The sequence below is a fragment of the Triturus cristatus genome, chromosome 4_2, assembly GCF_964204655.1.
Source record: "Triturus cristatus chromosome 4_2, aTriCri1.1, whole genome shotgun sequence".
NCBI lineage: Eukaryota > Metazoa > Chordata > Amphibia > Caudata > Salamandridae > Triturus > Triturus cristatus.
Window position 1 is genome coordinate 639,153,833 of NC_140586.1, and position 15,092 is coordinate 639,168,924.

At 45.9% G+C, this 15,092-nt stretch overlaps 1 protein-coding gene across 1 annotated transcript in view; it reads left to right on the top strand.

Moving 5' to 3' along the window:
- Positions 1 to 14,388, top strand: part of DNAI4 (dynein axonemal intermediate chain 4) — a 365,428-nt gene extending 351,040 nt beyond the window's left edge. Inside the window, exon 17 of the mRNA XM_085600143.1 lies at positions 14,221 to 14,388. Coding sequence (XP_085456269.1) covers positions 14,221 to 14,271 — 51 coding nt within the window. The 3' untranslated portion in view covers positions 14,272 to 14,388. The remainder of the gene's footprint in view (positions 1 to 14,220) is intronic.
- The last annotated feature ends 704 nt before the right edge of the window (positions 14,389 to 15,092 follow it).

Here is a 15,092-nt window from a genome sequence, read left to right on the forward strand (position 1 = left end):
CCGTGAACAGTTTGGGGTCCAGGTATAACAAAGAGATAGGCTAGTAGGAACTACACTGTTGCATGTCCTTGCTCGGTTTGGGTATCACAGCGATGGACACAGTCAGCATTGAGGTTGTAATCGGTCCAGGAGCGCCAAAGGAGTTGAAAAGCCTGGTAAGGATGGAAGCCAGAATGTGGCAGAAAGTTTTATAGAAGATGGGGGGTATCGGGCCGGGCCCGGCGATTTTGCTAGTTTTAAGTGTGATATTGCCGATATAACCTCCTCGGGTGTATATCGCCATTTAGAGCCTCTGCTTGATCTAGTGTAAGGCAAGATGTGCTGGGGGGCGTGGCTTGGTGCGTGGCAAGATGGCCGCACTGTAGTGCAGCTCTGCTGGCCGCCGACAATATCCTGAAGTTATCCTGCTCCTGTAGGTGCCATCTGCGCCTTTTTCGACACGGTGGCAAGTCGCTGTGCACAGCGCAACTGATTTTGGGGATTTGATCGCCGCTGGAGCTCCTGCTGCGTACGCGGGGTGCCCTCCGCCGCGTGGGCCTGGAGGCGACATGGTGGTTGTGTGAGGCCTGGTGCCTGTGTTTGGGGCTTTTCGAGCGTTCTGTGCTGATCTGGTGCCCCCGCGGCTCAACACGTCGTTGCCTGTGACTGGAGGTACCGGGATTGATGGGGGCATTCTGATAACCTTGTTGCAGAGAGACGCTCCGGTCTACTGTGGTTGCCGAGGGACCACGCGGTGGACGTGCTGCACGCAGCACTGGGTTTGGCTTGTCCGTCTGCCCGGCTTGAGGTCTGGACTGTGTGTGGCCCCTGTCTGTGTGGCGCTGCTGGTTCCAGACCTCGGAAGGAAATCGTTGCTGGTCAGAGGTGAGTCCGGGGCGAGCTGCGAGGCCGGGGCCTGCTTTTGTCAGTTCTGTGGGGCTGCCCTTCTGCCCTGGACGGGCTGCGCCAGAGCCGCATATGCGGGGTACTACATAAAGTGCCTAGCTAATGTGACGCTGGCCCGGACAGCGGTGAGTACCTGGGGTGTGCTTACCTGTTCGGACTGATTAACGGGCCTTGAACGGCCAGATAGCTGCTGAACCTGGAGGCCTAGTTATTAATCTTGATTGCCTCTGCTTGCTTCTGGTCCCCCCACCTGACTCGAGTGTCTGGGGTCTCTTGTGCAGAGTAGAAATCGCTGAAATGCATTGTGTGCTGGGGCCTTACCGGGTCTACAGCCACTACTTAGCCGGCTCTGGCGTTGCCGACGGGGAGTATGTGGGCAGGCTTTCGAGGAGTCGTGGTGCTCATCTACAATCCTTGGGAGGCGGGAATACACACTTTCCTCTCCTGGGCACAAGAAAGGTTATGCGCAGACTGCATTATATACTGTGCTGTGGTACTAATTGATAAGGAACAGTGCTCCTTTTGGGTTGGCGAGGTGAGGAAAATTTTCTAATGTGAGAATCTTCCTTGTGGACACTCCTGATACTCGGTGCGAGGGGGACCTGCAGCTGACCGGACAAGTGTTTTTGGGACAGGAGAGCGAAGGGTCAATACTTGAAAGCTGGACACTGGCGCTATCATAATTTTGCTAACATGGGCAAACCAGATAAGAATCAACCGTGCCTCAATTTTGAAAATGCTGCTTCACGAAAATATCCCTTACGCCATGCTGTATCCAGCATGCCTATGGATTGGTACGGGCGACAAGGCTAAGATTTTTACCAACCCTAAGCTAGCGATGGACTTTGCAAAGTCCCTCCGCCGTGAAAACCAGCCTTCCCACGATACATCCAATAATCAAGATTGATACATTGGATCCATGCCCCAAACTTATCACTGTTGGTTATTGTTAGAGCCCTGATGTTACTAGGGACACTGTTGTAATACTATAGATGTGGCACGTTGGGAATGCTAAAGTGGGTGGGGGGTGGGAGGCTCTATGTTTCACATGGGAGATTGTTCAATGTGATTGTACCATTATGCTGGTTAACATGTCATAATATCACTGCACCCGAGTACACCTTGCCGTGCACCTTGATTGAGCTTGGATTCCTCATACCTAACCATGGGTGATAGATACACGTGCCTAACCTGGAATATCCGAGGGTTAAACACGCCCAAAAAGATTCGCCAAGTGTTTGCCTACTTAAACAGGCACACGGTTCAACTGGCTCTCCTACAGGAGACACACTTGACTAAAACGACTGAGACTAAAATAGCGCTTAAATGGGCGGGATATAAACTGGCCTCATCGTACTCCTCTTATGCTGGGGGGTACTCATTTTACTGAAAAGAGGTACACCATTCACACCAATCATAACCCATACTGACGACGAGGTGCGTTGGGCTATGGTGCATGGTAAGCTGGATGCATCAATGGTTACCATTGTCAATATGTATGACCCTGTAGTAGATGAGCCACAAGTATTTATACAACTGCTCAGCGTATTGCGCACCTGGCCAGAGGCAGCCATCTTGTGGGGTGGTGATCTAAACGCCCACTTGGACCCTAATATGGACAAATCTAACTTGATCAGTGCACGCACTGTTAAAGTCGCCCAATGCGTAAGAGACGCCATGGCGGAACTGGAGCTTGTAGATACATGGCGTTTACGAAATGCCACTATCAGTGGGGGCACATATGCCACGCCAGCACATAGCAGCTGGTCCCGTCTGGATTACTGGTTACTAAGTGAGGGGGCAAATGAGTGGGTCACAGACATCTCACATCTCCTGCGCACTCTGTCTGATCATAACCCCGTGCGACTAGACCTCAATATTCCCACAAACACGCACCGCCCCTACACCTGGCACTTCCGTGCTGAAGCCTTACTAGATCCCATATATGAGGATACTGTTCGCAAGGCAATAACAGACTACTTCGAAATAAACGCGGGTACGGTTGATAGTGCCGCCACCTTATGGGAAGCCTTTAAGGCCACTGTGAGGGGGTCTGTATTAGCACAACAGCAGGCATATTGCGTGGCATCAGGGGTCAGCTTTCGAAGACAACGGCAGCGTATGGGGAGTTGGAACAACACTACATGACCACACCAGAAGCCTCCATTCAGTGCATAACCAGGGTATAAAGTCTTATGTGGCACTACTCCACATGCCTGTAGTTGTTCAAACAGACATCAGTCAAGCCCAGGGGCTCGCCCCGGGGGAGAGGCAGCTGGCCTAGCTTCTTCTTGTTACTTGTGGGCTCAGGGTTAATCAGGTAGTACTGGTGCACAGAGTACTTTTGACGGCATCAGGATTCTAGCAGGCAGCAGTCAGCAGGACAGTGGCTTAACGTCCCTCCAAGTCGGGCTTAGGGCAAGGTTCGTGGGTATGCTGTCTCTATGGGTTTTCAGCCCCCATGATCAGCTGCTGCAGGCAGCGTGCGCCCGAGACGGGCAGGTGGAGATGTTGAAGCTCCAGATAGATACATGGTTTTAGGAAGAAGCAACAATACCAATCCGAGAGACTAGAAAAATAAAAAAATGCCAGTCAGAAAGGACCGAAACAAAAATGCCAATCAGGAGGAATTTACTCAAATTGGTCATAGATATGGGTGGAAGTGTACATCAAATTACTGTAAGGCACTGCTCAAACACAAGTCCTACCCTCTCCGCTGATCACCAATGTTAAAAATAGGGTCTCTTGTTGGCGGAGGTATGCACCCTATCCAAGTAGGAACTACAATCCTAATCAGGGTAAGTCAGATAAACACTATAAATTAACCTGTGCTCACCCTCTAGTAGCTTGGCACAGATATGGCAGGCTTAATTTTGGTGTCAATGCCTAAAGTATTTGTGCAATAATAAAAACAGGAAAACAGTGAAAGCACCACTCAAAAATATATCACGCCTAATTAGGAAAATAAAGCTTAACTTATTGAACAAAACAAGACTAAAATGACAAAAATACAATAACTAGAACCAGAGTTATGAATTTTTAAAGAATATCTTGAAATATAGTGCTTAAAAGCACAAATAGGTAACCGGGGACATCTGGTTGCACTTGACCCGAATAAATCCAGAAGTTCAGTCAAACTGTGAGGGAGCGTGGGTCAGATACAGGGACCAGCCTTGGCCTACTGCAAACAGTACCCTGCAATGAAGGATATATCTGATAGAGACATCTAGCCGCAAATTCCTTACTTTAGAATCCTCCCCTGGCGAGAGACTGGATCTGGCAACTTTTTTCCCCCACAGCACATCCGTGTGCAGTCAGAGGACATCGTGTGACTCCGCACCGATGTCGTCCACCAGATGTGATGTCGACAGAGTCCATATAACTCCCTCGCCGATGCGCTGTTGTCCGCTTCTTCTTTTCTGCGCTTGCAACAAGGATCCAGAGCAGTTTTGGAGCCGTTTTTTCAAGCCCATCTTGATGTCTTATCAAGAGAACAGTGTGCTGTTTTCGTACTATGCCGTCTGGGTTTAAACCCTGCAGAAGTTGTGATAGACAGAGATCAATCACTGATCCGCATACCGTATTTTTATGGTGCCTCGGAGAACACCATGACTCAGAGTAATGTGGTTCCTGCCAGCGTTTTCGTCCGAAGGCATTGAAAAAGCACCATATGAAACTCCTGGTGGCGCACATTTCTGAGAAAGCGTGTCATCGCCACTCCAAATGAAGTCCAGGGCCCACTTGAGGAGTCGTTTGGGTGAGGGGTTGCCTCTGTCAACGTCAGGGAAGGTACCGAGAACCCAATGGTCAAGACGTAAGTCTGATGCCTACTCCCAACTGTCAGTTGAGGAGCACTTACAAGAGTAGTCCCTGTGCCTCCCTAAGTTTTCCTTAGCCCGGGAGACTCTAGGCCAAATGCGTGAATATTATTTCACCCTGCAAAAGATTTTTGTGAATCAGTCTCCCTCTGGTGCGCACTCTGGCCCCAAGGAGGCAGGAGATACTTTGGCTGGGTCTTCACAGCCGGGTTCGCCTTTGACACCTGAGGTCTCTGAATCCGGATTCGAGATGGCACTGGTGCACAGGCTTTTGGGCTTCACACATTCGGCATCCATTCAGCCACAGAAGTCGGCGATATCGGTCAGTGCCGACCCTGGCGCTGTGGTGCCCAGTCAGCCGCGATATTGGCGGTGCCAGTAGACGTTGATCCTATTCCTATTTCTGATGTCGACATGAGGCTGCAGTGGGGTCGGACGGTGTTGGGCACGGTGCTGACAGTGCCGGCTTCTTTGGGCTGTCCTTTTGATATTTTTCATCCCTTGTCTGTTTTTCCTGCGGGAATACACAGTTTAGAAACTGAAGGGGAGAATATTGGGGGTGAAACCCTTTGCATGATGTTGTCCAGCCTCCTGGTGTTGGGAAATGGCTGGCTGAACTGGGTGAGGTTAGTGCATTAGAGGCCTCCTCAGTTTCAGATTTACTTTCCCCACCTGGTATGGCAACAGAGGAAAGTGCCTCGATAGCTGACGTATTGAAGAGGTCATCTGTGATGTTGGATTGTCGATTTCCCATAGCGGAATTATCCACGAATCCCTTGGTGAATATTCTTTATCAAGGTGAGACAGGGGTGGAACCGGCACTCCCTTTTAATGAGTCTCTGTTTGATCTTCTTTTGGGAGCTTGGGTAAAGCCTGTGTCAGGAGCTCCATTTGACAGAGCTGTTTGCTATAGGCATTGTCCTGCCCCGGGAGACCATTGTCTCCTGCGACATTCCACTACAAAAGAACTGGTGGCTAAAGCAGCTACAGCTTCTTCGGACCCTAATGCCCTTCCTTTAGTTCCATCAGGCAAGGAATCCAGATGGTAGAAAGTTATGGGAAGATTATATTTTCTGCTGTAAGCTCAACTTTGAGATCTCTTAACACTACATGTGTTATAGGTAGGTTTGCACATGCCTTATGGGATTCCATGGTGCTGAGGCTGCCTTCTCTACAAGAGGAAGCCAGGAATTAGTTATTGCAGGTGGTGCAAGATGGCCAGGAGGCAGCAAGATTCACGATCAATTGTAGTATAGACACCACGGATTCTGTGGGTAGAGCCATGGCTCAGTCAGTTGCTCTGGACAGGCATGTGTGGCTGCGTCAGTCTGGGTTTTCAGAGCCTGTGCAGGAGAGCCTTAAAGATATGGTGTCCACCTATTTGGTGAGCAGGCTGATTCAGCCTTAAGGCGATTCGGAGCTGGCCGATCTGACAAGTCCACTTGAGTTTTGATGTATTTCAACTGGTATGTCCAAGATGGTGTTCTGCTTGTTTCAAAGGTTATTGATACCTAGTGTTTTTTTAATCCCGGGCAGTTGGGATAACAGAAGTTATATTCCAAGATAAATGGTTTTCTTTGGCTATTCTGCTAGTTACAGTAGACCTGGACTCTGTCGATGACAGCTTTTCAGTGTTTAATTTATGCTATATTGTTTATCTGAGCCCTGTTATACAGGTCTTAAGGTATAAAGTATTGTTTGATTGTTTGTATGCTGTTGTGAGGATTTTCAAATGGGCATTTATTATATATATATATATATATATATATATATATATATATATATATATACATTTATATATGTCATATATGTTTATATATGGTTGAGAGGGGTCTGCTCAGCTTATGCACTCTTTGCCACATGTTGGGTGCTCTGAGTTTTACTCTGTGTATAGGGTAGTTCTCAGTGGTATTTTGAATTTGTATCCCATGGAGTGTGCAATATGACCCTTTAATGAGCTTAGGTCCAAAGACCCTCCTGTTAGGGTTGACCTAATATATTTGTAGAGTATGGCACCAGGGTGTCTATCCAAAGATGAGGTTCTCTATGGCTGTTGGAGGTAGAACATTATTAGCAAACACTTGTCTTGTGAAGTTTTATGGCATTATGTTGCTGTATAGGTTCTGTATTGTGGCCAGTGTTGTTGAGCATGTTCTCTCAGCATTATTGATTGCTGTCTTTCCTGATGTGATATCTGGTTATTGTAGGCTTTCAGGCAGGTATGGTGTCTTAAGTGATTCTATTACTTCTATTGGAAAGATTGTTTGAGAATATTTCTTTTGATGGTGTACCATTTCTTCTCTACCTAGAATTATTGTAGGTTGATCCTTGAGGGGATAGGTGTGGTCCTCGTAGTTGTACCTTTCATAGAAGATGGTTAATACTGATATTCAGGATTATTGCTCTCTCACATGGTGATTACCTTCATTATCTACCTGTTTATAGTGGTGGGAAGAAAACTCGTTGCCTTATTTTCTGCCTTTATGAGCTGTACCTTGGGTTCTCACTTGGAGAAGTGTGACTCCTGGAGGCTAAAGCGAATTAATATTTGTCTTTTTCAGGTTTTATCAGGCCATCTATGATGCTCTCTTTTTATAAAGCAAGGTCTTGTGCAGACCTTCATGTTGGTTAGGCTTTCAAGATTTCTTTTACTTCTCAATATCTTATTCGATTTTATGCTGCTATGATTTAATGGTGGTCTTTGAGGCAGCTTGCATTACTCTGATGGGTTTAATGCCGTTGTGTTTCCAAGGGTAGGATTCCGCTATGGTCACATACTGTTATGCGGGTTATTTCTCTTTCAGCTATTTTTGCTAAATACATTTTTTTTTGTTGATACATAGGCATTTGAATATTTTACTCATTTGTCTCCATTTATAGCTGTATTTTTGTATATGTGGGATGTTCTAGAGATCCTTGTACTTATCTAGTTATTTTTTCTCTGGAAGGACTGCTTCTATGCCAATAGGGAGCTAAGGTTGTCTTTGACTTTTATATTATATGAACATTTGTTTTCTCCATAGAGGATAGTTTTTCTGTGTGTTCTTTACAGAGCAGTCCTGTCCATAGGTGGTTTACAGGTGTGGGTCAGTGGCAAGGCTGGCTATTCTGGGTTCATAGGTTTGAACATGCTGTCCTGATTTGAATATATAACCATGTGGTTGATGACAAAGTCTTATTGGCCTGGCTGTTCTCTTTCTCAGGCGTTTATTGCCTTATAAGTTTTGTTACTGTGGTTCTGTCCACAGTTATTGTGAAAAGAGATCTTAAAATGGTCTTGTCTTTCTGACAAGGGTATGTTATTCCCATGGTTTAAGAGTCTTTGGACTTTTTTTACCTATGGCCCCTTCTAGGGAATTCTATATGGTAGGATTTGTATCTGCACACCTGCGTTAGTATACATTTCCGGTCCTCTCCCTCTCTTTCAATATGGGCCGGGTTGCACTTATTAAGAGACTTTTCATGTTTATTGCTCGCAGACCCTCCGACAGGGGAAAAAAAGAGAAGGTGAGGAGGAACTCGGTTTTTATTACATATATGGGTTCTCTTTCGTCTCGTGGTTGTTGATAGGATATTCATGTGCTGAATTATGGTTACAACTGTTATAGTTATTTGACACTTTGGTGTCTTTTATTTGTTTTGGGCACAATGTTCAATTCACAGCTTCTACAGGTGGCTCCACGTCCTGAGTGTGGAAAAGAAGAAACTTAAATCGACACGTTGGCGAGGGATTTCCATGGACTCCGTCAACATCACACCAGTGGACGATGTCGGTGCGGAGTCGTGCATGACCTTCTGCCGGCACGCAGATGTGCTGTGGTAAAAACGTTTCCGGATGCAGTCTCGTGCCTGGGGATTCCAAAGTAAGGAATCTGGGGATAGATCCTGTCTCTACCAGATAATGCATTACCGAAGGTACGTAACTTGCTTGTTGACGTCGAAGACCTGACTCGAGGAGCCTTAGAAGGCGATGCACCGATCCAGCTGGATGTAGAAGATGCATTCGTTCTAATTTGCGCTGTTGGCGAACCCTTTGCAAGGAAGGCGCTGCATCATCGTTAAGCCCTGTAGCCGGCAATGCGATGTCCTTGTCCTCAGCAGTGATGCAGCGACGTCGAGGATTGGAGTGTTGTGTCCACCTGCACAGTGACGGCAATGTGGGGATTTCACAGGAAACAGCCAGAATACCCACTTCCAAGGACCCAGAACTGGATTGGCACCACTTGTCAGGCCAGGATTCACAGTTCGCAGAGTCTGGAGGCTGTAGTAGGGTCATTGGATGTCCCTGATACTTCAGAACAGGAGGCAAGCCAGCAATCCCTTGGCGTCACTTTGGTTCTGGGGATGTACAAGATGAAGGTCCAGTCCTTCTCCCTCCCAGGCAAGGAGGACAAGTAGGAGTCCAACAAAGTCCAGCAGAGTGACAGTCCTTCAGCAGCACAGCAGTCCTCCTTCCCGGCAGAATGTCCTCAGGTCCAGAAGTGTACTGAGTTGGTGGCGTCAGAGGTCCAGTACATATACCAAGCTTTGCCTATGAAGAGAGGAAGACTTCAAAGAGAGGCCCTTGAAATGCACAAGGTCCCAGCATTTCCTGACCGGGCTCAACACTTGCTACAGGGTGGTAAGCATCTCTTTGTGTGGGGACAGGCACTACCCTATCCAGGTGCAAGTATCCGCTCCTCCCCGTCCCGTCTTGCCCAGGATGGCACATCAGCCTGTTGATGGCCCATCAGGATGTGAATGGCCCATTAGATGCACCTAAGCTCTCTTTGTTTGTGGCTGTCAATAGGAAAAGCATAAAGCCCAGCTGTCACCCACTCCAGACGTGTATTTAGAGACAGGCAGAGGGACAGAATGGGTACAGTAAGAAAATTCAGTACAACTCCAGTCAGGAGAAAGGGTCCTAGGGAAAGGTTTAACCACCAAACTACAGATGTCATCCTCAATACAATTAATAGCAACTCCAAGAAAATCTGGTGATCTAAAGAAACAGCGGAGGGGAACAAAAACCAAAATGATCACAACTTTACAGATTATAAACCGTGTCAGTATCTAAAATATGATGTCACAGGTAAAAAGAAAGAAAAGCCTTCGCGAAGTGATAGGATTTCCATCAACTACCAAGAGAGGTCAGTGTCATCACCTCGTCAGTCCAAGGCACCGACGGAGAGGGCGGGGTCTCCTATACCTGAGTTATATACCGGGTGAGGTGAGGTTTATATCTCACACAAGACAGGTGTGAAGATCACCCTGCTTGTTCTGAGGTATCATCTCTTCTAGGCTCAGATTAGTACAGTTAAAGCTTCTGCACAGATCCTACTTGTCTGGGTGTGACTGGTGTTTGGAGGTGTCAAGATAAACAAGAGATGATGGGTGATGGAATGGTTTGTGGACCTAGTTGGGGAATAGTAAGAGAAAGGAGGAGTATATGAGGGCATATATCAGAAAGCAGTGTGGGGGCAAAATTGGGAAGGGGAAGGCTTGTGGGCACTTTGTAGGGTATGACTAGAGCTGTGTATTTTAAGTGGGGTTGAGGTAGAGTTGACTGATGGAGATGTGTGTGTGTGTGTGAGACCCACGCACATTGTAAGGGCTAAGCAATCTTAGTTATGACTTCATTTTTGTGTGCAGGATAAAATAAGTTGTAGGGGTGCAGAGTTCTCCACATGAGACTTTGGTACACCGGGAGTATTTGCCTTATGTGGTTGATCCAGGGGTGGTCTGTAGGGTAGCGGGGGCAGAGAAGTCATCAGCCATATGAGCATTGGTATAGTGTGGCATCAGGTTGTTTGGATAGAGATATTGGGTTATCACAGGTGGTCCAGTGAGGGCTGTTTGGGGATGTGGCAAGTTTTGAAACATCCTAGGTTGAGCCAGGGGGAGGTAAATCATCAGTTTAGGTAGCTAGCATTTGGGCTGGCAAGTTAAGGAGCAACATCCCATTGAGATTGGAACTTGTAGCACCTGCATTAGTTAGTCATGAAAGGTGTAAATAGGGTTCGGGTAGCTGAGCTAGGATCATGTGGTACGTAGGGCTTCCTGAGTCGAACGTTTGTATTATCCTTCGATCTGGTGTATTACAGTGGAGGGAAAGGTTGTATGTAAGTGTTTCAGGGTAGGAGTGAGGGCAATTGTTTGTGGAGGTTTGCAAATATGAGGCAAGCAGCACATGTGGGGGTGTGCCAGAGGAGACCCTCTTTAAGGCTTTGAGAAGGGTTAGGAATAGGTGGTCGAAAAATGATTGACATCTATCCATACACTGAATCATGATCTTTCCATTATTCTGTATGGAACTGGAATTGATCCATTGAACAGAGAGGAGGGAAATAACTTGCAGCACTAAAGAATGTCATTACGGAAAATGTCTATCCAAGATGTGATGTTTTGGGTGAAGAAGATGAGGTCTTTTTTGAGCTTGTCATAATGACAGCTGTGGTACTGATTGGTGATGAAAGTGTCAGGAAATCTTTCCAGGGCTCGAAATGTGTTTGAAATCTTTTGCCAACACTTTGGAAGGATTTGAAGAGTAGAGTACCTTGAATGAATTTGCTCCCGCTTTCATAATCTTGAGCAATGTGGTTTAATAGTAGTCAATGGTTTCAGGTGTCGGAGCAGAGTATCAGTGTTGGTTTGGGGGAGTGGATTGAGGAAGAATTTAAAGTTGCACTCAAGAGAAGCTCATCTGAATCCTGCCTTACAGGCATTCGCAAACGCACACAGCATTGTTTGCAGGAGGAGAATGGGCAGCTAGATAAGGTTCATTGTAAGGGTTTTGAGTGGAGGCGCAAGTGGGCCGGTGATCAGAAACAGGACAGTAGACAGGAAAGTCACCACAGCAGTGGTCGATTGGTCAGAGTCAGGGGCAGCTAAACTACCTCAGCATCACACTGGAACTTGTTGATGCAGAGGTGAGCATATAGGCTCTCCAACCAAATCAGGCCAGCCCAATCTTCAAAAATTCACAGATGGAAGAGAGAACAACAAAGCAGAGTCAGAAACTGGGTGGACGGGCATCAGGAGATGAGGATTGAGACAGATGGCATTTTAGACCTTGTTTTCATAAAGGCCTAATATCATCTCTAAAGGCTAAAGCTCTGATATAAGGTTGAAGTGGCACAGGGAAAAGGAAAGAATTTTTTCATGCTGGTTATAAGCACGGGTAAAGACAGTCAGGTGTAGTCCTTTCACAATGTCACTTAGTGAGCCTTTTAGCCCTTCCAGTATTTGTAGTGAGCTTCTTAGTTCTTCTTCGATTTCCCTGAATGCATGACAACCAACATATCTGCCGCAATAGGGTATGAAAACAAAAGATACATTCAACTTAGTTTTTCATCCATGTTACTTAACTACACCTTTTAATTCTTCCTCACTTGCAGGACACCCAAATGTCTAATAACAGAGATGAAAACAAAGGAGAGCAGAGCAAATGGAGGGCCAATTATAGCCAGCTTCACTCGCCTCTAACATGTTTGTCTTTGACTGGAGGGGGACTTGTAGCTGGAAATTCATGTCTCATTTTCACGTTGGCTGGGACACCAGGGTGGGAACGGGGTGAGGATGATAGCCAAAGCAACTCCAAGAAGGTCAGGTCCCCAGTTGTTCGATCTTAATAGAAGTAAGGAGGGGAGAGGATCCGAACCAATGGCAGCCCCTCCATTAGGACAGAGGAGTGTCACCCTTCTGCTCCCAATGCAGCAGTGTTTGAGTGTGGGGACATTGCTGCAGACTAGCAGCAGGGGTGGAGGAGCGGAGGAGTAGTGCTCACTCCAGTTTAAAGTGTGCATGTCACTTTGGCCGGCTGTCTTGCAACAGCCAGCATGACATGCGCAGTGTAAACCTCTCCACCCAGCTGTCAAAGACAGCTGAGTGGAGAGCAGGCAGAGGTCCACAGAGCCTCAGGGAGCATCGAGGCAGCCCACTTCAACCAATCCTCCACTGGTCAGAACACCTGGAGGCTAGCTTGAGGTGTTGGGGGGAACGATGGGTGTCCTGTGAGGGGTGATGGGCAGGCATATTCAGGATTTTCACTCAGTGGTGACAGATGCCCTAGAACTCACATAGAGCCCAAGCGCCCAGGGGGCCACCATCTTGTATATCAATATTTTGAATAGAAAGTGGAGGCTGAGGACTTCCGCATAAAAGAAAAATAACGAAAAAAATATGTTAAAGGATTTGAAGGCAGTGTGTATGTGAACTTCTTTTTAAATGCCTAGGGTTAGACTATCCCGCATGGGTGGCCGCTCATTTTCGTATTTAGGTCCCGCACTGTGGAATGCCCTTCCTTTGTCTCTTAGCACCCAGACCAACTTCACACTCTTTCGTAAGTCTCTTAAAACTTGGCTTTTTAATCAGTAAGTTCCATTCTCTTTTTCTGCTGTCTCTGACTGGCGCCGAGAAACTCTTCTTGGGTAGCTGTTGCGCCTATATATAAATGTAATAAATAAATAAATCAATCGTTCACATTAGTGAAATTCCATGGGTTCATACAAGCGCTGATGGACAAACCTAAAAGCCAATGCCTAAAGCCAGTTGAACCACAGTGGCCAGCAGCTGAAAGGGACCGTTCAAAAGCCCATTTCTGTGCCTGTAGGTATGAGTATGTGTGTGTTGTGTGGTTTATGTTGTGTGACGACATGGGCGCTCCCCAGACAGCTAGGGCTGTCTGTAGAGAAGACCTGCCTTACTGCCCTATGGAGCATTTAAGGCAAGGAAGGACCCGCAGGTAAGAAACACCGTGGTGGCAAGCAGAATTCTGAGAAGTCGTCATCAGGACAAGGGTTAACGATGAAGGGATGCAAGAACAACCACTATTTACAAGAGACCGCAGTCTAAACAATGTATAAGGCAGCTTGGAAATTGATTTATTTGCTTGCACGGGAGGGTAACTGTATTCATAAGTAAATGTATTTATTGTTTAGTTAATTAAAACCATAACAATTTACCCACAAGAATCAGTTACTAATACAAAGAAGAGATTAAAATCACTCAACCAAGTTTCATATAATATGATATAATATTCATAAGTAAATTAATTATTGTAACCCATAATAGGATAATTTCTGGCAGCGTTGCACACAAAATACTTCTTTCTAATTTGTTTTTTGTGTGGCAAAAGCACGGATATGACGCTGTTTTCTCAAGCACGGATATGACGCTGTTTTCTCTAAAGAGACGGCATTGGCTGCCTGACAACGACCCTCTGTCGAGTGAAGATTCTTGGAAAAAACATTGACTGGTCTAAACTGTTTCAAGCCCAAAGTTTTATTTTATGTGGTCCGTATATTTTGTTAAGTGTAATGTTGAACTCAATTGCTGTTTACCTGCCATCAAAACCTTTTAGGTTATGCACCGTGTCCTAAAGTGTTCCGTAGTAAACTCTGTTTACGACAATCTGTGTTTGCTATAACCGTACTCTCTATCTCTTAGCAGTTATATGCAGCGTCCGACCTACTCATTACTTTAGAAGGCTGCTTCACACGTGAATTACCACACTCTAACTGCGTGTTTTTCCTTGCAGGTGGATCAGTTATATGACATAATTACTACCACGTTAGCCAGTCAGCTGTAGTTAATTGAGAAGAACACGAAATAGACGATGTTACCGGAAAACGTTTACTATATCTGTAAATTAAATGTATTTAAATGTGTAATGAAAAAAACTTTTTTTAATAAATGATATTATTTCTCAAATAGTTGCTGTGTAAATTACACAATTTTTATATTTTACAGTATTTGTGTCTATTTGTACACGGGTTAAACGGCCATGGTGCCATGTCACAAAAGTAGAGACTTAACAGGCTATGTAATGTGTACTCAAGCCTCGCCCATTTGTGTGGTTTACTCCTTTTTTCAGACTCACGTAGTCCCTTGCTGTGCATACATTATGCACATCTTGTATTCAGACACATTTCTCACTTGAGCCCAATTTCCTTTTTTCCCTATATCGTACGTAATATATTTTACACATGCAAAAGTCAATGACAAATGTAAAATTCTGTTAGTTTCTTATTCACTACATACGGCGCTTTTTCATACAGATGTTAGTGTGCTTCCCCACGCTTGCTACCCCATTTACGCCATATGCGTAAATGGTGAAGCCAGCTTTAGCTGGGCCAGCTTTAGCGCTGGTAGCACCCAGTGCGACAATGTTTGTTGGGGCCCCCCAAACACCTCCTTCTCCACGGATTCGCTCACGGACATCTGTTAACAGTGTCCCTCAAGTCTCCATAACCACTCTCTCTCTCACCTGCTGCATTCCTTTAGTGTTATAGGGCCACTCATGCCAGTGTAAGGTTTTCGAGCCTTTTACATCACACACACACATGACATAGACAATTAATCATAAGTGTGTAAATCAGTATGTAGGAAATGTTACATCAGACAGAGGAC